This window comes from Macrobrachium nipponense, chromosome 12 (assembly GCF_015104395.2).
Source record: "Macrobrachium nipponense isolate FS-2020 chromosome 12, ASM1510439v2, whole genome shotgun sequence".
In the NCBI taxonomy this organism is placed as follows: Eukaryota; Metazoa; Arthropoda; class Malacostraca; order Decapoda; family Palaemonidae; genus Macrobrachium; species Macrobrachium nipponense.
Window position 1 is genome coordinate 15,796,497 of NC_087205.1, and position 26,464 is coordinate 15,822,960.

Below are 26,464 nucleotides of genomic sequence, written 5' to 3' on the forward strand. Positions count from 1 at the left end.
AAGTTGCACGTATGTCAACCACATACAATGACAATTACAAGAGGCTAGAGAATATGAAAACAACAGATTAGAAAAAGAAGTGGTTAAAAACATGTATCATTACAGGACTTTTACCCAAGTTTGTATCTCTGAAGGATTATTTCCAGATTCGGTAAAAAGATCCTCACTTGACAGTTACAAATACGTACTCCTCTCATCTCCTGCTATAAAGAAAGGGTGCTATCAGATTTCATTTTAGGACAAGCTAAGTATGCAAGTATGCACATAAGTGCTAACTTTCTTTACATAATGTAGGAAATTAGATTATTCTTCATTTATGGTACAAAATAAATAAAACATCAAAGCATTACCTAATACACAAATATAACAATGACTAAAAACAGCACACGTGGCCCAAACAATTATATACGTACTGTATTTCAAAAGTCATCTTGCATAAATCATGTCATCACATTTTACAAACCACAAAACTAATACACTCATACTCAAAAATATAAAAAATCACACTGTTTAATACTTAACACTTCACTCAATGTGTGGTCTCCAATATCTGTTGAAGGTGTACGACAGAAAGGGCAGTGGCCTTTTTGCAGTACCTGAAGTATGTAATCATCAGTATGGAACATCTGAAAGTAAAATAAATATATTTAAAATGACAATCCAAAATTGTTTACAAAAGTATAACAGACAGTGACAGTCATATTGAGATGTTCGTATCAGACACCATTGCCCTACAAAGCCTTATATTTAAGTGTTCACAAATGATTATATTTCACTAAAACAGAAGACTAAAAGTGACTTCTTAAAAACACTACAAGATTCCTTGAGACAATGGTCAGATGAAGTTCTTGTTTGCACAATAAAAACACCCAATCATAAGTTGGCACTCAAGACTTTTATATTTTTACTCTGCAAAAGCCTGCTGGATAAGGTGCTTAACCTATAAGAGCCATGCAATAATCTTACCAAGTTATACATGTTTTTTCTAACAAGTAAATTTATTTTATTTTGTAAAATTATAATTACACAACTGTATCTGCACACTACTTGCAAATTATAAAAAAAGAATATGTTAGAGGTAAGCATATCTACAGGCTGGCACAAAAATATGAATCTAAAAACCAAATTGAAACATGAATTATCACTGACTTTAATGTCTTGTAATTTTGGTTTAAAAAACAGCACAATGCTGCTGAAAGTCATCAAGGGTACCTTCAAATTAATTTTTACAATTTAATTGGGTTCTTCAGTGTATTAATCATGGGGAAAATTAGTTAAGATTTTTTATCAGAAAGATGAGCCATTTTGGGATTTAAAATTTTATGGTGGCCATTTTCTTTTTTGTCTTTTTTGGGCCTTAATATTCAAAATACTGCTTGGTAACCTTTTTGCATTCAGCCTGCCCAAATCCTTTAGGATCAATTGGTTACCAAATTTTAACTAGAATACCTTAACAATTTCATTGGGGCATCTTTTCTGAAAATGGGACCAGACTAATTCTCTCTTCTTGGAAAGCTAGGAATCGATGTCTGATAAAGCCTTCTTAGGCAAAATAGATAAAATAATTTTAGAAAAAGTTTAGTGGTTCCTGCGGGTTGTCGTGACATGAAAGCAGAGCAAGGAGAAGATGGTGCCACTGGCAAAAACTACGACAAAACAGAGGAGGAAATAATTCATAAGAGCAGCATAAGATGAAGAGGGTTGCTCTTGCTCTACTTCTTCAGCCGAAGAGACAGATGAAAGAGCCGGGTAACAGTTGATGATCCTCTGACACTAAAGGGGAAGGCAAAGGTTTCTTCGAAGGAAAGTTCCATGAAACTGTCTAACCATCAAAGTATCGTCGATTCCTGACAAAGAGGAGGACCCAAGTCTGCAATTGCAAGGTTCGCACTTGCAACCTGTGGTACTGATTGTCCTGCTGTCAACCGATACTCCTTGACTGAACCTTCAGAAATCAAGTCATCATTCAAACCTCACTCTGACTTCCTTTCAATGAGAGATCAGGATCTGCTGGTTGAATTGCTCCCTTTGGACACTTGTGAGCCACTAGGAGCTTTGATCCCATGGGACGATCTGATCCCATTGGATGCATGGGTCACTTGGCACTAAGAGGCCATTGGAAGCTTGTGAGGTACTGGGAGTTCAGTATCCACTGGGCACTCATCATCATCCCAAAAGCTACAGGAGGGTTCTTGATCCCTGTGGCATTTGCAGGGAATCGATGGGACATTTGGCTCAGTAGCATGGCTCTTCAACATTCTGGATGAATCTTGGAAGCGCCAACTGCATCCTCTATACACATCCGAGTCAGAACCACTGGAAGACAGGATGTGCGCTACCCCTTGAACACCTTTCCAGCGGTTATCCAAAGGAACCTGGGAATTAGTGACAGGTTCTGATGAAGGAGCAACTATTCATGGGCAAGCCCCACTGACCTCCCTTGTTGGACTAATGGTTTGCTTCCTCCCAAGTTGCTAAGGAGTCTAGCAGGGACCTCCATCTTGGAGCATCGTGGGACAAATAGCCACCCCTTCCACTGATAAAAACACTAGCACTAGAATAACAAACTTTCACTTTGTCCATAATGACCTTCACTGAATCACTGATTTGTGCAACTGTCTCCACTAAAGCATCAAATTTCTTATCCACCAATAAGGGCTTTCAAGACTGGCAATGGCACTAGGTTCAGGGGTGGGAGCCAGGTAACAGAGTATAAAGAAGTGCAAGAGAACTGGGAATTGAAGAAAAAGCATTCAACAGAAGTCGAAAGTACCGGTTTGGGAGATGAAGACCTAGAAGCTCTATCTTCGGCTCTAGCAGCCACCTGTCCCTCTCTAGCTTCCTCTATTTTGTCCAAATATGAATTCAAAATTCACCACTTGCCGTCCTCCCAGTCTTTGCAATGTATTGTTGTGAAAACAAATTTGTCCACAGCAATTTATAGATTCACTTGAGGCTTAATTAAGCTAAGAAAATATATAGCGCAGAGGCTACCAAAACAACAGAACTTCACCAAATCCTTTTATCAGCAAAACCCTCCGTTGAGCAATCATGTCTAGCAAAAATTTTAAGTGTCTGGTGGTTGAGCAGCAGAAATGAAACTGAGCTTTTCAGCTATGTTATACCTATCCTTCTGCAGATGTGGGCAGCAACGAGATGCACATTTTAAATCTAAAGCTGCTGTTAAAACTAGAAACTGTAGCTATGTATTACTTGGTAAGTTACTTACAATATATAAAACTGAAATGTTAAAGGTACTTGGTACAGAAGGAGACGAATAGATACTAGAATTGATTAGTTCAATCTAGGAAAAGGAAGTAAGGCCAAATGACCAGGAAGAAAGTCTGATGGTAAATATGTTTAAAAAAAGAAGGAAGATATCAGGAGTGTAGTGATTGTGAGGAATTATGAAAATGGTGAACATTTTGGTATCTGCAATAAAGGAAAGTGCCAGAAAGTTGGTTTTCTTGGTTAGAATGATTTTTACAGAAAAAAGAGCAGTACAGTAACAACAGCCTACAGCAAAATAGAAATACTACCTCATGTTAGGGCGGCTGGATAATAATGGATCAGCAATTACTGTATATACTCGTGTAACACGCGATCTCGCACATCATGCGACCCACAAATTTTCACCCTAAAATTATTTTATCGTATCTCACGTATCATGCGAGCTAAATTTATAAGACCAAATAACAACAGGCTAACCTCTTTTCCTCCTCTTTATCTATTCCATTTTTTAGTGAGGCTAACCCCCTTTTTCTCCATTTGCTCATACGCGAACAAAAACCTTTGGTATTAAACAATAGGATCATTTCTAGTTTGCCTAGCTGGATCCGGTCAAATCGCAGATGAAAGCAAGGAATCTTGTGAGATCTGGCAACACGTGCGTATATCTGGTGAAGAGTGGTTAACGACCACGCACCCACGCCACAATGTCAGTCTTTTCTTAAACCGCCTGAACGAGAGTTGTGGTTGACCTCTCTTGGCCTTTACCCAGTTCATTGCCCATTTTTGCTGTGTTCTGTGTGTGTGTGCTTTTATTATGGCTGCTTCTGCTCCTATCGGCCTCATCAACGTGTTGTGCTCCTGAACTCCAGGTTTTCCGTGTTCTCGTTTTTAGGCTTCATCTGTGACGGACCCACACGTCAATTGTAGTAGGTGCCGTTCTAACGTTTTGTACTATATTGTAATCCCTGCAAGGAATGCCATGCGTGGCCTAGAGAGCACTGGAAGTTAATCTATAGTAAGGGAGAGCATCATAGAGTTTCTGCTCTTCCTTCATGGGAAGGTTTTTCTTCTCTTCCCAATGCTTTGTCTCCTGCCACTGTCACACCCCATGCTAGTGTTGTGCTTTTGTCCCCTTTCTTTTTCTTCCATCGATTCGTCGTTTGGAAGTATTGGGAGGCCCTCAGGTCCCCAAGGGGGTTGGTTGAGTGCTTCCTCTCATGCCAGTTTGTTGCAGCCCGGAGGCAAGGCATTCTCATATCCTGCTCGCCTCGGTGTTAATTTATGGCTAACCTCCTCCTGATTAGAAGAGACGTGGGGCTTTATCCAGGGATAGAAAGATCGGGTTGGAATCACAATTTCTGTTCCCTCAGACCGAGCTGGATTAGTGCACCAGGCAGTGTCTTAAGTCAGATTTTCATCCTCAAAGATGTCCCCCCCCCCCCCCCCCCCCCCCCCCCCCCCAGCAGCAGTAGCAGCAGTCACGAAGGTCGTCGCCTGGTAGGCAGTCAAGGAGTTCAGTTTTGGCAGGGCCTTCCTGTTCATCCCAGTCTAGGTCAGAGGACCAACGTCCCTTTCACTCCTGTTCCTTTAAGCCGAGAAGGGCCCAGGAGGGGTAGAGGTAAAGGGGGTCGTTGGTAGGTTAGGCGACTCTCCCTCTCCTGTGCCATGTGGGGGAGGGGGAACGCTTGGCGTGCCCATTGGGCCAAGTTGCAAATTATGGGCGCAGAAAAGTGGGTAGTAGATGTTCTTCAGATGGGGTATCTACTGCCATTCGACTTCTCTCCCCAACTTTCGGACAAGCCGCTGCTCAGGAGGTTGTATCCTCCAGATTCTCTGAAGTTCTTGGCTCTCCAGGAGAAAGTGCAGATGTTGGACAAGGATGCGATAAAGGAAGTGGTGCATCCGTCTCCGTGGTTTTTACAGTCACATCTTCTCCTTCAATCACTTCATCAGCAAGACGAGGTTCAAGATGGAGACCCAGTGTTCAGTGTTGGCGGCTGTGAGGGAAGCCAACTTCGTGCTGTCGTAGACTTGAGGGGACGCATACTTCCACTTCCAGATCCCTATTCATCCGATGTCCAGGAAGTCCTTCACTTCTCTTTCGGAGACAAGTTCTTCAAGTTCAAAGGCCTGTTGCTTGCGGGCTGACCACAGCTCCTCAAGTGTTCAGGTCTTTTCTCTCGTCTCAAGTTGGGCCCATGCTCAGGGGATCCATATGCTGAGGTACCTCGACAATTGGTTGGTCCTGGCAGGTTCCAAGGAGAAGCTGATGAAGGACAGAGATTGTCTGCTTTGGTTTTTGTCTGGAACTGGTATCGTGGTCTACCAAGAGAAGTAAGACCTTGTATCCAGTCAAAGGATTCTCTACCTGGGCATGGTCACCGATATGGCAGTTGCAAGTTTTCCCATCGGATCAGAGGTTGGAGAAGTTGTAAGTGGTGGCACAAACCCTTCCTGTCGGAACCACATCAGTCAGCTCATCAGTAGCAGGTTTTTTCTGGAATTTTATCTTCCCTGGAGAAGCTGGTACTTCATGGGCATCTTCATCTTCAGTCTCTACAGTGGAGCTGAGGGAATTCTGGTCTCTGGCCGGGGGACTCGTGCCTGTTGAAGGTTCCTCTATCTCTGGAAGAGAGAGAAGACCTTCATTGGTGGCTGGATGACTGAAATCTCTTTAAAGGTGTTTCCTCTGCGATATCTCTCTCTGGACTTGCTTCTGTTTTCAGACGCCTCCCTCTCAGGTTAGGGGGCTCATTTAGGCAGCCTCATTGCCTCAGGAGTTTGGAGGACAAACGGCAGTATATCAACGTCTTGGAGGGACAAACAGCAGCATATCAACGTCTTGGAGTTGAAGGCAGCCTTTTTGGGTCTGAAGGAGTTTCGGGAGAAAGTAGAGGGCATTCTGTTGTTCTCATGTTAGACAACTGCACGGTGGTCGCTTATGTGAACAAGACAACTGCATGGTGGTCGTTTATGTGAACAAGCAGAGGCCTGGTTTCACATCAACTTCACGCCTTGACCGTCGAGGTTCACCAGTGGGCAGTCAGCAATTCGGTGGAACTCTCAGCCAGAATATATCCCAGGCAAACGGAATGTGGTCACAGACAAAACTCAGTCATCAGGATTCAGATCCTAGGCACAGTGGTCCCTCCGTCAGGTAGTAGCAGACAAGCTCTTCCAGGTTTGGGGGAGACCCATGCAGGACCTTTTTGCAACCCGGTTTAACAGGAAACTGAAGATTTTCTGTTCAGTGGTTCCAGATCCTCTAACGTTAGCAGAGGAGGCATTCCAACATCCCTGGGACAACTTGGAGGTGTATGCCTTCCCTCCGTTTTGTTTGATCCGTCAAGTCCTTACCAGACTGATGAGTTTGCAGGATCTGGTTTCCAGATCTGCTGTCTTTGTTGTCAGAGGTTCCGAGGGAAATCCCCCTTGGTGGCATCTCCTGTGTCAGCCGCATGCAGAAAGGTTCCACCAGTCAGTAGAATCCCTGTCTCTTCACAGTTGGAGGCTATCAAGTATCTCTGAGCAAGAGGCTTTTCTAAGAGAACAGTAGGGCATATGTCCAGCAGTCTCAAGAGGTGATTTACTGTGATTGGTGTTGTAAACGGGGTTTTCCCCCACTCAGAACCTCTATTCAGCACATAGCAGACTTTTTGACCTTCCATCAGAGTGAGAAACATTTGTCCATTTCTGCCATTAGAGGGCTGCAGGGCGATCCTGAGTTTTAGTGTTACATCTTAGAGGTATCGACGTCTCCTCATCCTGGGAACTTTCCTTGCTAGTTACGGGGTTTGAGCAATCGAGTTCTCCTAAGGAGCGCAAGCCTCCGACATGGGAGTTTCTTGGTTCTGAGAAGTTTCACTAAGGGTCCATATGAAGCCTTTGCATCACTCATCTGACAGGAACTTGATGATCAAGACAGTTTTCCTCCTGGCCTTGGCATCTTCGAAGAACAGTGGAGGAGCTGTACAATCTGAGCTATGATGTGAAGCACACCAGGATTTGGGGTCAGTATTCTTCCAATTTGTCCTGGAATCTTGGCCAAGACCCAGAATCCCTTTGTGCACAATGATAGTTTCACCTCCTTTACCATTCCATCACTGAATGACTTTGTGGGCAGTGGTGCTCAAGAGCTTTTGTTGTGTCCTGTCAGCGCTCTGCATTGCTATCTTAAAAGGACACGGTACCTTAGACCAGGCTGTCGCAGACTTTTTGTTAGTACAAAGGAGTACAAAGAAAAGGGGGTTGAAGAATACTATCTCTTTGTGGGATACAGGAAGCCATCAAACAGGCATACTGGACTCTTGATGATTCCGCCGCATGTCTGTGCAGGCTTTCAAAAAGAACTTGGCTGTACATAGAGTGCTGAGCACTGGTACTTGGTTTACGCCAGTCCAAGTTCACCTCTTTCTATCTTAAGGATGTTGCCCACAGATCTATGGACATGTTTTCCCTGGATGTCCTGTGGTGGCTGCCCAACGATTGTAACTCATCATTGCCCTTAGCTGGGCACATTTGTATCTTACCTGTGGATGAGAAAATGAGTGAGTTGGCTGGTCTCTTATCTTTCTCTTGTACCTTTCCTTCTCCTTTGGACGGGTTGAGGATACACGTCAATTTGCTGGACTGGTGATACAGGTGAGTAGGTAGTCGTACTGATAGTTTGGTAGCTTGGTATGCAAATAACCAACCCTCTCGTACTGTAGTATATGTAAGTGGTGTTTACATAATAATAATATGGAATGTTAGTCCATATACATAAAAGATTGCTTGCAGGAATGTGATCAGACTAGAGACGCTAAAGATGACGTATACAATAAGTATGTAGGCTAAGATACATGCCGTCACCTGTAGTCATTCATTGTTCATAAACATTAGTCCAAGCTCCCTGCTTGAGACAACTACCGCCTACGTGATCTGTAGCGTGTCTCATTTGATTGTGTGTTCGTATGAAACTATGTCATTGTATGTATGTTCATATAGTTCGAACTTACTGTCTGTTCCTTCATAACTTGTAACAGAGAATGGTAGACAGGCAGAACAGAGTTAGCTATCGTCATTAGAAGACCTGTACCTCTTTAACTAAGCTTTATCATGTAGAGAATAGGATTAGCCATCATCATTGGCAGAAGCGATCAAGCTATCGTTATTAGAAGACTTGTACAACATATCTGATCTTCACCATGTAAAACTTCAGAAGAATATATAATTTTTTTTTTTATACTTAGTGTTTTCTACAAGAACCTCACCGAACCATGAGTTTAACACATCGTCGTAAAGATAATACCGACTTCGTAAGTGATCTACAAAACCCCAGACACTCCATGAAGATGGAAGTGCAATACCAACCGACTTAGCGTATAGATTATCGCTAGTCTAACATTACCTCACATGGGAGCCTTATCATACAAGGCACAAGCCCTAATATTGGTGGCAGCGGTTGTAAGTGTTTACATAATAATAATATGGAATGTTAGTCCATATATATAAAAGATTGCTTGCAGGAATGTGATCAGATAGAGACGCTAAAGATGACGTATACAATAAGTATGTAGGCTAAGATAACATGCCGTCACCTGTAGTCATTCAATTGTTTATAAACATTAGTCCAAGCTCCCTGCTTGAGACAACTACCGCCTACGTGATCTGTAGTGTCTCATTTGATTGTGTGTTCGTATGAAACTATGTCATTGTATGTATGTTCCTATGTTCGAACTACTGTCTGTTCCTTCATAACTTGTAACAGAGATGGTTTAGACAGGCAGAACAGAGTTAGCTATCGTCATTAGAAGACCTGTACCTCTTTACCTAAGCTTTTATCATGTAGAGGAATAGGATTAGCCATCATCATTGGCAGAAGCGATCAAGCTATCATTATTAGAAGACTTGTACAATCATATCTGATCTTCACCATGTAAAACTTCAGAAGAATATATAATTTTTTATACTTAGTGTTTTCTACAAGAACCTCACCGAACCATGAGTTTAACACATCGTCGTAAAGATAATACCGACTTCGTAAGTGATCTACACAAAACCCCAGACACTCCATTGAAGATGGAAGTGCAATACCAACCGACTTAGCGTATAGATTATCGCTAGTCTAACATTACCTCATAGGGCGCCTTATCATACAAGGCACAAGCCCTAATATTGGTGGCCAGCGGGACCAGAAGAACTCTACAACGTCCTACGAAGAAAAAACAGAATAATAAATCATGAAGTCAACGACGACGAAAGCAGCAGATTCTTCTAGCAACTTAGTATCATCGTTTAGTGAATAACTTCAAGAAACAAAACCGACGTGTCTTTTCCTACGACAACGCAAGCTTCGTCTCGCATTAGAATCATTCAAGAAAACATCGTTAGTGAGCGTTTCCGGCACTGCAAGAAACAACCGAACGCGTCTGCAGCATCGGATTTCAAGGGCTCGAAATCATCCCAACAACGCGCACGGGGGGAAACTCAAGCCAAAAACCAGGTCATCGCTAAATAGAGAAGGAGGACCAAGGCCGTTGTGGCGTTATCGGAACACCGTGACTTCCCACAAAAGCAAGCTAAGTACAATTTTTTATTCATTTGGAGTAACTTTGAGTGTTTCCTTTGCAGTCGAATTTCGTTATTCCTGTGGACGGAAGTTACGAGACATTCCTTAATCTTACTTCTTTTTTTACAGAAATTATATACAATCATTGAGATTTCGCTACTGCGAGTGTTTTTTATCATTGAGTGTCTGTTTCCAGAAGTTATACTGAAATATCATAATCATATACTATGTTAATTTTATCATTTTGGGTGATTATTAATCCCTTACGTAACAAATAATATAACAGTGAATATGCGTTTACGCAGTGGACGTCTGTATTTATACAGATGCATGGATAGGGTCGTTAAGCACCGTATGTGATTAGAAAACACACAAAAACAAGTGGAACACCCGTACGAATCTAGATAAATTAGAGGTAACACTATTTCGGGTCATGACAATAAATGCTCCTTTGCAAAGTCCCGATCGCATTTTTTTTTTTTTTGTTTTAGCCTTGAATTTTTGGTTTTTTTAGTTATATAAAATATCGAACCTCAATGACTCAACTCAACTTTAAAAATATGGCTGGATTGCAAGGAATAACATGTCTGTAAAAAAACTTTCATCAGGCTAAATGCGCTGACCAGGATCCCTCACTATTTCAAATTTTAGCAAAGAATGAAGTACAAACAGTTAATATTGAATACAGTAGAGATAACTTGTCTTATTAGTAATCGCTCAGTTCCATAATAGTTCGTCATTCATTGTTTTATACGTAACCAGCAACATAAGCTAAAACACACAATACGTTGCCGATAGGTAATAAAGAGAAGGATCCTATTTATTACAAAAAGAAATAGAAACAGTAGCCCGTTCAGAATCAAACAAGCAAACTCGGTGACTGTGTCACCTAGTCAAGCGGTCAAGGTCAGTTAAATCTGCCGAGTTTTCAAAGCAAAGCAAATTCCACACAATAAGCGACTCTAAGCAGAGTGGGGAAAAGCGATTTGTTTGGTTCATACATACCGATATCTTTTTGAATTAAAAAGGATTTTTCCTATGAAACACACGACCGTATAAAGTAATCAGAGCAGGTTTTCGTTTTTTTTAATACGTAAGTTATTATAAGTAGTGGTGGATAAAGCCCGACTGTACGCCCGCCGTAAAAATTAGAATATCTTGTTTATTCTTTAGTAGACGTAATATCCTGTATTTACGGACTCACCGTCTGTTGTTCGAAACTTCTCTAATGAGAAGTCCGGATAAGCGAGCGCTTACAGATACCTCTATAGTTATAAAAAAACATTGATCTGTATCTAGTGTAATTGTAAGATTCATCTAGGGGTATACAAAATATTATCTTACATCCTGCAAAATAAGGCGTGTTATCAAAGGAAAATCCTATAAACCTTCAAACATATTAAAATCCGTTTGAACAAAAATGAGACAGTTAATCAAATAATAACTTATATAAAAGAACAAATACATTTGTCTCATAAATCGTAACATTGTTCAAATGACCCAACAGAATTCTCCCACAAACCGCAGTCGCACTTTGCACGCAAAATCTCGAGAAGCATGCACCCTCGAATGTCTTAGTGCGTGTAAAAAGACTTTGCTGGAAATGAAATTTTAATCCTTCCCGACACTCTGAAATATAAACGATTTCCGCGAACAAAGCCCTAAAAGTATACATATCGTGGATACGGAAGTTATAATATCGCATTTTATTGTTGCTAATTTTTTAATCACTCCCAACTCCAGTCGTAGATGAATCTCTCTGATAATCTATCTAAAGTAATATCCGTAAAGTCATTCAAGCAGAGGTGATTCAGCAGAATTTTTTTTATCTTCTACCTGAATACCAGGAAGTTTCTCCACTAGCGATGTGATATCTCTGGGAGGAAACAAACGGAAAAAAGGATGTAATTTAACACAAAATACGGTCTAAGGACAAACATAAAGCTATATACGTACCTTCGTATAGATCTCACTGCAATTTCAAAATAGAGATAAATGACGAAGTTGAAAAAATGTTAGTAATAGGAGCCATTAGGAAATCAAATAGCCCATATAATTTTCCCTCAAAAAAACAAAAAGTCATTCCCCCCCCCAAAAGCCATAAAAGATCGGACTTGGCGTATCTGCGTAGATTTCTGTCACTTAAACAAGGAAACGACTCCCGATAGGTTTCCAGTGCCATGTACCGACGACATCTTATCTCTGTTAGGTTAGAATAATTTTTTTTCACCAACTTGGACTTACTTAAAGGCTTTTACCTGATACCATTACCTAAGTGATTGTACCTCATATACCGTTTTCAGACACTCAGGGGGACATTATCAATTTTTACGTATGCCTCCGGCTTACGTTGCACCCCAATTATAATATAGTGTTTGGAGACTTTTAGGGGATACCCTACATGCTATATGGATGATCTTGTAATCTTTTCTAATACCTTAGAAGTACAATTCACATAAACTAGAGCTAGTCTCAGAGTAAAATATATAAATGTGAGTTTTTAAAACCGAACATGTTTATCTAGGTTTTATGTGTCTTGTCAAGGTCTTAAAGTAATCTATGGTAAGGTGTCGGTATTCATAACTTTCCGGTACCTATTACGTAAAGGGGGGTACAGCACTTTGGCGCTGTGTGGGTATTACAATCGTATGTAAATATGTAACTCTTCAATCATGACAGCTCCTTTAACAGATTTTACGAAGAAGAGCGTAGATTTATTATGGTCTAAAAAGCATCAACAGGCGTTCGATATCTTAAAAGCAGAAAAATGCAGCTTACCTAACTTAAAAATCCCTGATTTAAATAAGGAATTTTTTTTATTGCAACAGACGCCTCAGACCAAGGGGTAAGAGGGATACTACTTCAGTAATATGATAAACAGTTTCTTCCCTATATATGCTTTTTATTCACGTAAACTAAAGCCCTCTGAAAGTAAATATGCAGTAATAAGCAAGGAAGGGCTAGGTATCTTTAACTCCACTAGTACATTTTAAGTTCATAATCTATGGCTATCTGATAAAGTCCTTACCGAACATGAGTCCTTTACCAGAGTTTTCAAAGGCTTTAATCACAGTCCAAAAGGAACTCGGTGACAAATGATCATTCAGGTTATTGGAGCCAAGATAAGATATCTACCGGGAAAGCAAAATATCATAGCTGACGCATTATCCCGCAATCCCGCACCATACAGCAAAGAACCATTAATTGGACTAAAAGATATAGAAACATCCGTGCCTATTGTTAAAACCGTATCTAAACAAGAAAATTCCTTAACCCAAGAGATCGCGAGCATTGAATATCTGGGTCGGAGCGCAGAACTGTTACAAACTGAACAAAGCAAGTGTCAACAGCGATAAGCAAAACAATAAACACCAAACAATAAACACTTCGAAACGGAAACAGGGTCAGCGGCTAAGCAAAAACAATAAACACTTTCGAGCAGAAACCCTAAAGCAAAAGTATATTTAAAGTATGTGTATCAGAATAATGTTAATCAAAATGTAATTTTATTATGTAGGTCTGTGACGAGGTAAACCCGAAGAACACAGCAGATGACTAACGACCAGGTAGTAATAATAATCTCTTTCATACCAATCGTCATAAACTGGTTGCATTCCGTCATCCAGGGTTCCCTACTATGTAACGAAAGCCAAAATCACTATTTTACTGGCCTACAATGCTTACAGATATAAAAAGCACATAACTAATTGTAATAACACGTGTCATGAAAACAAGGGACACACTAAGACACCTGTCAGTTAAGGGCCTATCCTGTGCCAAATCAATCCTTGAAAGAATATACGTAGAATTATTAACAGAATTACAAGTCTGACAGAGGGAATAAACACTTCTTAGTGTTAATAGTTCCTTGACACGTTATATAGAATTAATAGCACGAAAAACAAACACCGCAATTGAGTGCGTTAGGAATATTTATGAGTGCTAAATCAGTAAACATGGAATTCAACACATGATAATCTGGACTCGGGTGGTGTAAATCAATAATAATCTCCTTAACAGTTGTGTGAATTCCTTTCCATTAAGAAAACCAATAATATATTTTATCACCCAGAGTCAATCGGTTTGGTAGAATAACGGATAATTAATAGGAAGTGTCAATGTCTTACGAGTTACAACTCGTGATGTTGGATCCGAACTGGATTATAGCGGTTCTCGCGGTTTTAAATACCTTTATCCTTCATATCTCGTATCTGTAGAAATGATGCCGCAAGTAGCCTTATACGGTACGCCGCTAGAACACTTTTCCACATATTCAAGCAACCATTAATTTATCAAATATATATAAAATATATAAATAAAATATAAAAAAAAAATAAGATAAATATGGATACAAGTGGAGTCCAATATAATACATCCGTAAGAAGTCGGAAGGGTTACAAATTATAATAAAAAAAGGAATCACGATAAAATCAATAAGCAAAAAAAAACGTAACCATAGATAATTAAATATCAAATATATATGCGTAAAGATTTGAACTCCAACTTAAACGCTTTAGTAATGACAAATAAGCTAAAAGTTCAAACACATATCCAAAATCTACTGACATATTGTCTGTCCCGGTGACATTTATAATTCGTAGTCAATTAAAAAAAAAAAAAAAAAAAAGAAATTAAAATAAATAAATAAATAAATAATAATAATAAATAAATAAATAAAATAAAATAAAAGAGATTTTAAAAGTCAGGAAGTCTAGAAGTGAAAATGTTATCTATGGAATAATCCTATATGATCTTATACAGGGCTAATAATATATATAGAATTTGTATGGAAACCTTTTTCATATAGTTTGAATAAGGAATATTTAATTTAAACATAATCATGCAGTTTTCCAACATGAAACTATTATATTGTTCAATTTTGGTACGTGTTTTTTTTCAGACATTCTTTTCGTGTGGGTCGAGTATTAAAAGATAATAAATTTATCCTAAAGTCGTATCTCTTACAGCAAGTAACGTAACTCTTAAGCTGGTGACGACGTCATCAAGTTCTAGAAGGTCTGTGCGTTTGCCGTATCAGCAGTGATTCCTTTAACCTCAAATATCTGCTTTGCACAGGCTTCATCTTGCGCTTGCAAAGCAGATTGACTGGAGAAAGGAATGCTTAGCCCGAACTTCTCATGGGCAAGGCAGACATGTCTATCCGTATGCGCAATGCAACTTTAGCTAAGGACTTGCAATCATTTAAAATTAATGAACAAAATAAGCAAATAGAATTTCTATAACAACAAAATGAATTAATTTTTTTTTTCTGAACCTCATAGACATTTAGAAGTATCAAGATATGTATATATGAAATATTTACTTGCAACATTAGCCTATTACAATTCAAGTAAACATTCATGGGAAAATGTCACATTTTCTTGAAAAACCCAAAGTTTATTTAGAAATTAGTTACATGAGTGGGTTTTTTTTTCGTTGCATCTCCTACCTATTAATAAAGTTTAAAATTAACCTCAGAGGATGCGAGCGAGAAATTGAATATGAAACTTTTGTTAGGGCACATAGGATCAGATTTTATCACAACTTAATTTCAGTTAGCATAGAGAAATACAGAATCATGATTAATCTTCTCTTTGACTCTTATGTTGCCTGGCAATCTTCAAATAGCTCCGTTTTTCCACTTCTTGTCTAGTAATTTACTACCAGTAATATCGAATTTTCTTGGGATTTGTATTGTATCTGTTTATTTGTTATAATTATGGATATTTTTACAGTCATCATAGACCTGGATAGGTTCACTCATTGTTAATGCCATGGATAAAAAAGTTTGTACAGCGGACTCTTTTGAATTCCAAAATATCAGCGAATTCAGTGGGTTAAGTCTGGTCTAAATGGCTCTCTCTCTCCCGTATTTGGATGTTGTCTGAATTTACTTTGCCCTTGTGACAAGTATACTTTCACTTGGCAGGCTGATTAATGGAACCTGGTTACAGTATCCTGCAGTACGAGAGTTTCACATCGCAACTTCAAAAAATCGTTCGTCGCAGCGGACGACTACAGTCAAGTAACAACCGCCTACAATGTGAAAGGAATTTCATGGACTTCTTCGACCGACACCGTTCATCGTCGTTAATCTCGTTTTAATGCGGAACGCTCCGGCGGCTGTCGGATCGACTACAAAAAGGGACATACTTCCGACAATTACGACCCGAAGGATATTCAACTCTACTTTGCTGGCGAAGGACTCGTGCTGGGATGATCTATTCATCGCGAACGTAATCGTGTAGCTTAGGATGCAGAGAATAAGTATGAGCGCAAAATGGAACGTTGGACCCCGCCCCCCAGGCAAATTTTCCCCTCGTTTTAACCATTGAAAAAAGGCCGTTTCATGGCTATTGGTGGTTGTCTGGAACTGTGTAATGGACGAAAAGTTGTTCGAAACGCTAGTTAAAAGTGAAGTAGTATAACCTCGTAATGATCCTCCTATATATTAAAGTATCATGTATCTATAGATATAAATGATCATAAATAACAGAATCGAAATATATTTTTTGCGTGTACGCACTAGGAATCTATATATAAATGATCATAAATAACGGAATCGAAATATATCTTTGCGTGTACGCAATAGGAATCTATTTAAAGTGCACGTATATTAATCATAATTATATGAAATCCATATACATATGTATAAACAGATCAGGTATGCCTATAATCAATCTGTTAACTTTTATCTTACCAATATCTGCAGTTATATATGAGTTAGTATATTGATTAATGAATCAGATATATAACATTTAGCATAAAAATCAACGAATCAATTCAGCCCATAAACATTAATAATTTTATCAATTCATATATGAAATTTTTATCAGTAAAATATGATTTTTATCATGTTAATCTTCGTTCTATGCGATTATCAGAGTACATTAGTATTTTCTGTAGCATAAGTATCTTAATGAAATGAAGTGAAAAAACTGTATCTTATATATCACGTGATCACTATTATTTACCAATATCATTGTTTTATATTTTATTACTTGAATCAATTCATGTACACCATGAATTTTTTATTTACTTCTATATATATATATATTCACATAGTGTCTGTATCACACTCCTATAAGTTAAATGCAAGTCAAGTTTGAGTAATATTCAGTGGTTGGTTTTGGTAGCTGACCGAGCTGATGTAAGTGTTTACATCATAATAATATGGAATGTTAGTCCATATATATAAAAGATTGCTTGCAGGAATGTGATCAGACTAGAGACGCTAAAGATGACGTATACAACTAAGTATGTAGGCTAAGATAACATGCCGTCACCTGTAGTCATTCAATTGTTTATAAACATTAGTCCAAGCTCCCTGCTTGAGACAACTACCGCCTACGTGATCTGTAGCGTGTCTCATTTGATTGTGTGTTCGTATGAAACTATGTCATTGTATGTATGTTCATATGTTCGAACTACGGTCTGTTCCTTCATAACTTGTAACAGAGATGGTAGACAGGCAGAACAGAGTTAGCTATCGTCATTAGAAGACCTGTACCTCTTTACCTAAGCTTTATCATGTAGAGGAATAGGATTAGCCATCATCATTGGCAGAAGCGATCAAGCTATCGTTATTAGAAGACTTGTACAATCATATCTGATCTTCACCATGTAAAACTTCAGAAGAATATATAATTTTTTTTTTTTTTTTTTTTTTTTTTTTTTTTTTATACTTAGTGTTTCTACAAGAACCTCACCGAACCATGAGTTTAACACATCGTCTAAAGATAATACCGACTTCGTAAGTGATCTACACAAAACCCCAGACACTTCCATTGAAGATGGAAGTGCAATACCAACCGACTTAGCGTATAGATTATCGCTAGTCTAACATTACCTCATATGGGCGCCTTATCATACAAGGCACAAGCCCTAATATATATGCTCTGCTACTTGGCAAGGGGGAGTCAGGTGGGACGCGGTAACAAACACTGGTGTGTTGGTTTGTTATTGGACAGTAGTCAAAGTTTCTCTTTAGTTCCCTATGCAATGACTCCCATATATCACTGTACGTCACTCAGTGTTTGGGTGGTTAGATATCAATGTATCTAGCTTCTCACAGGCATCAGTCCCTCTCCAAAAGTTATTTCTTCTGAAGCTTTAAGCCCAGGAACAGAGTGAGGGGTGGCATGAGGTGGGACTAGTGTAAAGGACCTCAGGTTTGTATAGTTAGGAAAAAATACAATTTACGACAAATTGTAATTTGTTCCGACACGTTATACAAACCCTCGGTCCTTGTTAACATATGGAAGACTCACTTATAGGTGGGTGGAATCTGAGTCTTAAGAACAGACTGGTGTTCGTCCGACCTTGGTTCCTTCCCTGGTCGTAAGAGCTAAGGGAGGGAGGGCCTACCCTCTGCCCCAGCTGATCGGGTTGTGCACCGCAGGATCAGTGGTCAGACCTCTGGACCAAATTCATAAGAGGGTGGCAAGCATGCCTCTTATGAATAGCAAGCAAGAGCTAGTTCCTACTCAAGAGCCCAAATATAAGGTCAGGGTTTGTCTCTTGTTGGCGTCCACTCCCCCCTTGCTAGGGGAGTGGTGGATAACCACTCCTATCCCTAATGAAAGGGACAGGACGAGCTCAGTCGCATAGCTTACCTGCATCGGCCTCCTGTCCAGCGTAGAGTGACGACCGCAGCCCTCTGCCCCCACAGTAGAGGAGAGAAAGGAGGAGGAAGAGAAGCCAGTCACACACTGATTCGCTCGCCCATTCACGCAGTCTCACAGGATGGGATGCTGTTCTGTCCGCTCGGGAGCTGGGGTAAGCTACACAACTTGTTGAGCAGCCACCACGGGTCCCAAGAAAAAGGTTGTCCAGGACCTGTGGGCGATATCCCGAATATAAAAAAGATGTGAAGGTGGCCTGGTTGGGCCCAAACCCAGCTTCAGCACCTGTGCCATGGAGAAGTTCTTGCGGAACGCAAGGGTTGGACCAATACCTCTGAATTCGTGGGCTCTCGGACGAAGGGTACCGGTGTCGTCACTCCTATCCGGCGTACACCTTCCTGATCACCTCACGAAGCCAGAAAGAGTGTGTGTTCTTGGACACCACCTTCTTGGTAACCCCCGTGCTAACAAAGAGGCGTCAACACTCAGGCCTGAGGTGGCGAGTTCTCTACAGATAGCGCCATAGCACCCTCACAGGACAACGCAGCATCTCATCCGCATCATCGTTGGTGAAGTCCTTCAGGGAGGGAATCGTGAATGACTTGAACCAGTCATCAGGGACCAAAGAGTTCCGAGTCTTCGCTACGAAATCCAGGACGAAATAGTGTGTCACCGATCCCCATCCCCTTGTGGCTTTACATCGAAGGGAAAGACCATGAAGTTCCCCTACTCTCTTCGCCAACGGCCAGGGGCCAGTAGAAAGACGGTCTAGAGGTCAGATACCTGTCTGACGACTCCCGGAGTGGCTCGAAGGGTCTTCGAGTCAAACTCCTAAGGACGAGAGTCACGTTTCAACCCAGGGCCTAAGTTCCCTGGGTGGGCAAGAGCTCTTGAAGCTCTTCATCAGGAGGGAGATCTCCATGGAGGTGGAGATGTCCACTCCCCGCAGCTTAAGGACCTAGGGCCAGGGCGGCCCTATAAGCCTTTCACTGGGGAGACGGAGAGGAGCTTTCTCTTGGCGAAGGAAGACTAGGAAAATCCACTACCTGCTGAAGACAGACCACTCCCCTGGTACACAGCTGCAGAGGACTGCCTGAGGTACCCAGCCATCTCTGTTGCTGCTTGGCGAGAAAAGCCTCTCACTCGCAAGGGATGGTGGATAACAGCCAGCCGTTGAAGAGACAGGGACCGAACCGATCGGTAGGTACCGTTCCACGTGTGGCTGGCACAGGATGTTGTGCCAGTGGGGAATCTCTCTTGGTGCTTCGGCGAGAAGAGCCAGCCGTCCAGATACCAAACGGCCTAAGGCCATTTGGGCGCCACCAGAATCATCCAAAGATTCGCTGTGACCAGCACCTTGCTGATCACATTGCAAATCAGACAGAAAGGGGGGAAAGGTGTAAACGAAGAGATTGTCCCACGGATGTTGAAGAGCGTCCTCTGCAGCTGCCCATGGGTCTGGCACAACTAAGTAGAAAACCTCAAGTTTTCTGTTGTGCCAGGTGGCAAACAGATCCACAACTGGACGCCCCCACAGGTCGAAGAGCCTTTCCACCACGTCTGGGTGGACGGGACCAGTTCCGGTCCCTATCACCTGATTCTGACAGCTGAGCTTGTCTGCCACTACATTCCTCTTTCCTGGAATGTATTGGGCTGACAGCTCTACTGAGTGGGCTACGGCCCACTTGTGCACCTGCAACGTCAACTGGTGCAACGGGAGGGACACTAGGCTCCCCTGTTTGTGACGTATGCCACAACCATGGTGTTGTCACTCATCAACACCACTGAGTGTCCCATCACCCGTTCCTGGAACTCTTGGAGAGCGAGGAAACTCTGCCTTGAGCTACAGGACGTTGATGTGAAGGTGCTTGTCGCGATGGTCCCCCACACCTGCAGCCAGCAACTCCTGCAGGTGTGAGCCCCATCCCTTGGTCGACGCGTCTGAGAACAGCAGCATCTCCGGGGGGGAGTATGGAGAGGCACTCCTCTTACGAGGTTCCCGTCAACCAGCCACAAGGCTAGGTCCTGCCTCACCTCCTCCGTGAGAGGCACGGGGAAGTACGGTGGGTCTCTTGCCTGTGACCAACACTCCTTTAGCCTCACTGAAGAAACCGCAGGTGAAGACGCCCGTGAGGGACTAACTTCTCGAGAGACGACAGGTGACCAATCACGACCTGCCACTGCTGAGCTGGCTGCTCCTGTAGGGACAGGAACCGTCCGGCCGCCGCCCATGAACCTGCTGATCCACAAGTCTGCGGGGAAGGCTCGACCTGCTACCGTGTCGATCAGCATGCCCAGGTACTTCATCCTCTGCTTGGGCTCGAGATCTGACTTCTCAAAATTCACCATGATCCCGAGACCGCCTGTGGGGCGGGGTGGGGCGTAGAGAGACAGAAACAAAGTGCCCTGAATTGGTACACTGTCCCGTCGAGGATGAAGCGGAGGTACTTCCTGGAGGACTGGTGGATGGGTATCTGGAAATATGCATCCTTCAGGTCCACAGAAAGCATGAAGTCGTTCTCCCTGACAGAATCGAGCACGGAGTGTGTCGTTTCCATCGTGAACCGAGTCTGGCGAAAGAATCGGTTCAAGGGAGAGAGATCTATCACCGGGCGCCAGCCCCCCGATGACTTTTCCTGGAAAAGTCAGCTGTAGAAGCCCAGCGACTGATCCGTACAATCTCCACAGTTTGTTTGCTCTGCTTGGCTTCTACTTCCTGCCGAAGCGCAACGTTCCTGGCAGAACGGGAACGTACGTCTGCTCTTGGACCGGGTTGGAGGTGAGGGGTGGCCGTGACTTGAAGGGTAGTAGATGTCCCTCCCGAAGGACGTCCACTATTCAGGTCTCGGCTCCGTAGCTGCCAAGTTGCCCAATGGCTCGCCAGGCACCCCCCACTTCCGGCAGCAGGTGAGTGGGAACGCCGTCCCTAGCATTTCCCGTTCTTTGACTTCTTCCCGGTTTCTCCTCAGGAGGAGGAGGGCTGACAGTCCCTCCTTACAGAGGAAGTCGAAGGCTGGGTCTTTCCTCTCGACTTCGATGAGGACATCGTCTTGGTGGCTGCAGGAGGAAGCGCTACCTAAGCTCCTAGGCTTATGTTCGCAGTGGTTCGAGGCTGCCCAGTCACCTTCGAGACTGCCTGGTGGACTAGGCGGTCACTGTCATCAGTGCGCCGCTGTTCCACCACAGCGTCCACCCCATCTCTCTTGGGAAGAGAGAGGAGGAACCCAGCACACCGGTCCATTTATCTGACCCAAAGCTGCCTCGCGCCCTGCTGCCCTGGTAACTCGAGAGAAGACTGCGTCCCTACATCTCAGTACCAGGTTGGCCGTCTGGTGGGCCAGGTAGGAGATTGCCCTACCCCCCTGACTGACTCAATCTCCCAAAAGCCGGGTCCCCTTCAGGAGTGATGTTTCCCGAGGAGGCCGCGACCTTGGACATTGTGAGGGACCACAGGTCCAGCCAGGAGACTGCTTGGAACGCTGCCATGGCAGTCGATTCCAGAGCCAGTGCCTCTTGCTGGTTCTCGGCCAGCAGGTGTTGAAGAGACACACCGGGGTTAGCCTAGCTAGCTCCGGGTTAACCTGTTTGGGTGGCAGCCGTCCTCCGAAGGCACGTAGAAGCGCCTCTGCCGTGGTAGAGGAGGGGGAAGTAGCTTAGGATGACCATGCCAGACCCGAAAAGCGATCCCTCCTGTCCCAGAAGACGAGAGAGATTCCACATGGCCCAACAACGCTGTCATGGCCAAGGTCTGATTGGGGCAGACCCAACCGTCGTCCTGGGTTCCTTCTTAGGACCCCCAGAAAGACTCCAGCCTTGATGTAGGCTCGGAGGGCGGGAGCGGCACCAATCCTTCCCCAAGGTCATTGTGCTGACGAATCAGCGTGATGACCTCTACAAACAACCTCTGGATCTCAGGAGTGACTGCGTCCTGGGGAGATGGACCATCAAGCCCATCCAGGGAGAACACCTCCCGAGATCCTCCTCTTCCACAGAAGGAACCACGACAGACCTCTCTTGGTCTCCTCCAACCACTTGGGCGTACGAAATGGTTGATCCCAATGAGCGTTGCCAGGTTCGTAGGCCCTTGTGGAGGGACTGCGAAACGCAAAACGTCCTCACGGTCGCTCCTAATCACCCCGGTGTAGCCCAAGGAGGTTGAAGGGATAGGAGAGGAAGACCTGACGCTTCCCCCCCGCCCGCCGGCAGAACCAGTGTGCTGGGGGGCTGCAGCAATCGCCAACCCGCGATGACAATCAAGATGCAGGCCTAGTCGCACGGTCTCCCTGGGGAGAACCACTGAACCGAGAATGGTAGCGACGGTCCCCGGGCGCCAGGAGAGCTGCTACCAGTTAGCCTATCCGTCCGGTAACGGTGGGAGCGACGGTCAGGAGACGGCAAGAGTCCACTGTCGCGGGTGGGGAGCGTGGCCCGTCCTCATGGCGCGTCACGGTACCTGGACTAGCCGAGGCTGGTCCTGGCGACCGGGGGACCTCTTCCTTGCCTCGGACTGTGCACGGTCTGCCGGGAGTCACCTGAGCGACTGCCACCAGTCTTCCGCTCCGTGCCTGGGTCCTGGCGGCGAGCAGGGGGGGGGGGCTCGGCTCGGTGCCTGGACCCGGCCTGGCTGCACAGTCACCCGCGGGCGACCGTACACTCGCGAATAGAGCGGCCGAGACGGTTTCCTGGTGCCGAGGCAGAACCTCTAGTGCCAGGAGAAGAGGTACCGGTGTAGCCGGCACCCCTCCAGTCCCCATCATCATCTTCCTTGCGGAAGGAGAGACGGGCCCCGTTCCCAAAAGGAACAGGAGGACCAGCGGAAGCCCCAACTCTCCCACCGGAGTGGGACAGACCCTGAGGTCTCTGAGCGAGGACTTCTTAGGGGAGGAGGAGGCTACCTTCTTCCCCGGTCGGCGTCAGTGACCCTAGTAGTTGTGACGCCAGAAAACTCAAAATCAATCAATCAACTTCTTCATCAGCTGTGGGGCCTTGGAAGTCGAAGGGAAAAGGCAGCTGCATACGACGATGACACCTTCCTCTTCTGCTTTGTCAGCTTCCTCACGACCACTGTCAGGTCCTCCATCCAGGACGGAGCTGGGGCAGTTGCCGAAAGCAACAGGGCCCAGCTGCACCTGCTGGAGGGACCTGCAGTGGGGGCAGCAACACCACGGGCTGGAGTGACGATGGCAGGAACTGGTACGGGAGTAGCAGCAACATGAACTGGCGGCAGTACAGGAGCTAGCGGCATCACAGGCATGGCGGGAGGTGGCGTGCAGGGAACTCTTGGGACACCGAAAGTCAGGGGCTGGAGCAGAGGGCAGCAAAACCAGGCGGCGGGGTGATCTCCCTCCTAGGCAAACACAGCAGCGGAGCCTGGACTGCAGCTGTCGGTGTAACCATGGCCACATGTTGAGTGTATACCAGGTGAGGAGGAGCGGAGGAGCTGCATACCCCGGCGTCAACACCGTTGTTGTTGTCAACGTCTCTGGTCCATGGGTGACCAGCCTGGATCCATGCCCAGCCAGGTGGTACAGCAGCCCCTGAATACTCATTGTGCTTGGGAGCCCAAGCGAGTACCGGACCTGCTCGAGATCGCCATCCATGGCAGGCATACCTGAGGAAGGAAAGGTCGGGTTAATGGGGGGGGGGGGGGGGGGGGGGGGGGGGGGGGGTGGGGGGGGGGGGGGGGGGGGGGGGGGGGGGGGGAGAGGTTTTCCCACCCCGAGCGAATGGAAGACCCGCATATAACTGAATGTCAGGGTCCGCGTCCCAGACCGCGACACGCCCCTCGAAGGGGAAGAAGCCATACGCGGGAGCTGAGACAGAGGAAGGAAAGAGGGAAAACGTGTCCATAACCAGGGTGTCGTGGAGAAGCCCTCCGACGACTCCTTGGCAAGCTTACGCGCCTTCTATATTTGACTGTATCTCATAGCTTTAATAATGGAAATGTGTGAAGTACAGTAAGCAATCAGGCATTCTCTATACAATATACACGTTATCTGTATTGACCAAATCTACAACTCTAAACCTGTACATAATACTTTAGGCAGCAAAACTAATTACAGTACAAGAAATAATATAGAAAACAAAATAAATAATGCTGATCTCTTTGCATTAAACTTTGAATTATGTTGGAACTGGAAAAAGATTTATGTTGAATCCTAAACAGCTTACCTTATTACAGTGAGTACAGTGTGTGATAGGAACATCTCCGGCATAATGTTCTTAAAGAATTGATACCTCAGAGGCTTCGGCCAGCGACAGACAATAATGTCATGTGTTTCAAGAGCTAATAGTGCTGCTCGGTTAAGAAGAACTGGTTGATACTCAGAACCGCCAGGCTAAAGGCACAAGAAATTACAAAGACCCTTCAGCAAATTACATTAACGTAAATGTGTAATCCTTTCTTTGATAAGGCTCATTTATGTAACAAGATGATAAAGTACAATTATAAAAAGGGGAGATTTGAGGTTATTGTTACTTCTAAAATGCACAAGATATTTTTCTGCAATAAAAATTCAGATTTAGGCAAGTACTCTCAACACTGCATGGTTTTCACGATTTACTGGTCTACAAAATTTTAGCCTGATTATTATACAAATCTATGACACTGGATAATTCAAATATTTCAAGTATCCCACAATTAGGCAATATATGATAAAGAAAAAACTCTGACCTAAAACCTATCATCAACAGACAATACATAGCTTACATAAAAGCTCATAAGATTAGCAGTGAATGGATCTTCATTGTTGCTTCCATGTACAGGTGAGCTGTCCAATGTCAAAGCCTGGGCATTTCCAGAATGAGTTTGTTTCCATCTGCTATCATCATCATCTTCATCATCATCATTACCATCATTTTCTTTTGATCCACCTTCCTGATCATCTGGGGCCATTTCCTCCAGACTGCTGAATCAGACGTACCCCCTCTTCATCTGTAACGTTCCTCCTCTAAAACAAATTCAACCACTGGAAGAATCTCTGAAAACAACAACATAAAAGCAAAGGTATAGTTCAGAATTTAATATCAGTAACACATCTTACCTAAAATAGTACTAATATCGTGATAATGTAGGAATAGAAAAATGTTAATACGTATTGCAATTTTCATAAAATTTAAGCTTAGCACCAGGAACACAAAAGTGTTCAAAATTTACTATTTCAGAATTTCAAGACACTGAAGGTACTTTCAAGTCAAGTTTTCTTAAAACTTGCCTTACTTCAATACAGTATACTGTATCTTATATTCGTACTATGGACTAAACAGAAAAAACCATAAGTGTAATAAGTGGTCTTGCCTTTGTATTGACATTTAGTCAATATAAAATCACACAACAAACATGCTTTTATAACAATATTGTAAAGACATTTTGCTTACCAAATGACACAAAAGAATAAACAAAGGGATGCCCACAGTTAACACACTGGTTACCACTGTTGTTTACTAAAGGATTAGTGGTTGAGCAACGGTAAACATAGTGGCTGGTGCTCTTCATTGTCATGAAAAGGTTTGGCACGGATTTTGAGAGCAGCTAACTCTACATCTTCCTGTAATTAAATTAATTATTAGAATGCATTCAACAGGAATCTCTTCAATCCCACGAATTATCAAGGACTTTTGCATATAAACATCAATATTAATCATTTAAACACCTTTATAATGCAGTAGTAAACTAATGAAATATATCAAATCACCTGAAATCTTGGTGGAATACGTAGTGTAATCTTATCCAAACATATCTAGCAAGTTAAATGCTTCTAGATTTCGTGATTGCTTGGCTAGAGATACATGGTAGAGCTAAACCAAATTAAGGAAAACAGCAATATAAAATGTAGCCATTTATAACCCTAAAAACATGTACTCTATTCTGACTACAGTATTTAGTTTGTTTGTTTTGCCACTAAAGTACTCGCACTCTCAAGATTCGCAGACTCACCATTCATGGATTTGTCTGTGGAACATATCTATAAATCATTCTTGAAAAATCTGGCCATTTGCAGACTTTTTTGTTGAGAAATATTCACTAATTACTGTGTTTTGATGTTTTCATGACTAAATA

General features: G+C 43.2%; 1 protein-coding gene across 1 annotated transcript; it reads right to left on the reverse strand.

Annotated features, from left to right (window-relative positions):
* Positions 1–484: 484 nt before the first annotated feature.
* Positions 485–25,953, reverse strand: LOC135224953 (intraflagellar transport protein 122 homolog). Its single transcript, XM_064264266.1, has 4 exons — positions 25,783–25,953; positions 25,115–25,385; positions 24,577–24,743; positions 485–626 (listed from the first exon to the last, which is right to left on the reverse strand). The coding sequence occupies exons 2-4, from the start codon at positions 25,298–25,300 to the stop codon at positions 530–532; spliced, it is 450 nt and encodes a 149-aa protein (XP_064120336.1). The 5' UTR covers positions 25,301–25,385; positions 25,783–25,953; the 3' UTR covers positions 485–529.
* Between the last annotated feature and the right edge of the window lie 511 nt (positions 25,954–26,464).

Excerpts from the sequence above, each read along its gene's own strand:
- LOC135224953 (XM_064264266.1), bottom strand. The coding sequence starts at position 25,300 with ATGGCCCCAGATGATCAGGAAGGTGGATCAAAAGAAAATGATGGTAAT. Across the intron at positions 24,744-25,114 it reads CTAATCTTATGAGCTTTTAT|CCTGGCGGTTCTGAGTATCA; the intron begins GTAAGCTATGTA and ends TTGTGCCTTTAG. Across the intron at positions 627-24,576 it reads ACTGTACTCACTGTAATAAG|ATGTTCCATACTGATGATTA; the intron begins GTAAGCTGTTTA and ends TTTTACTTTCAG.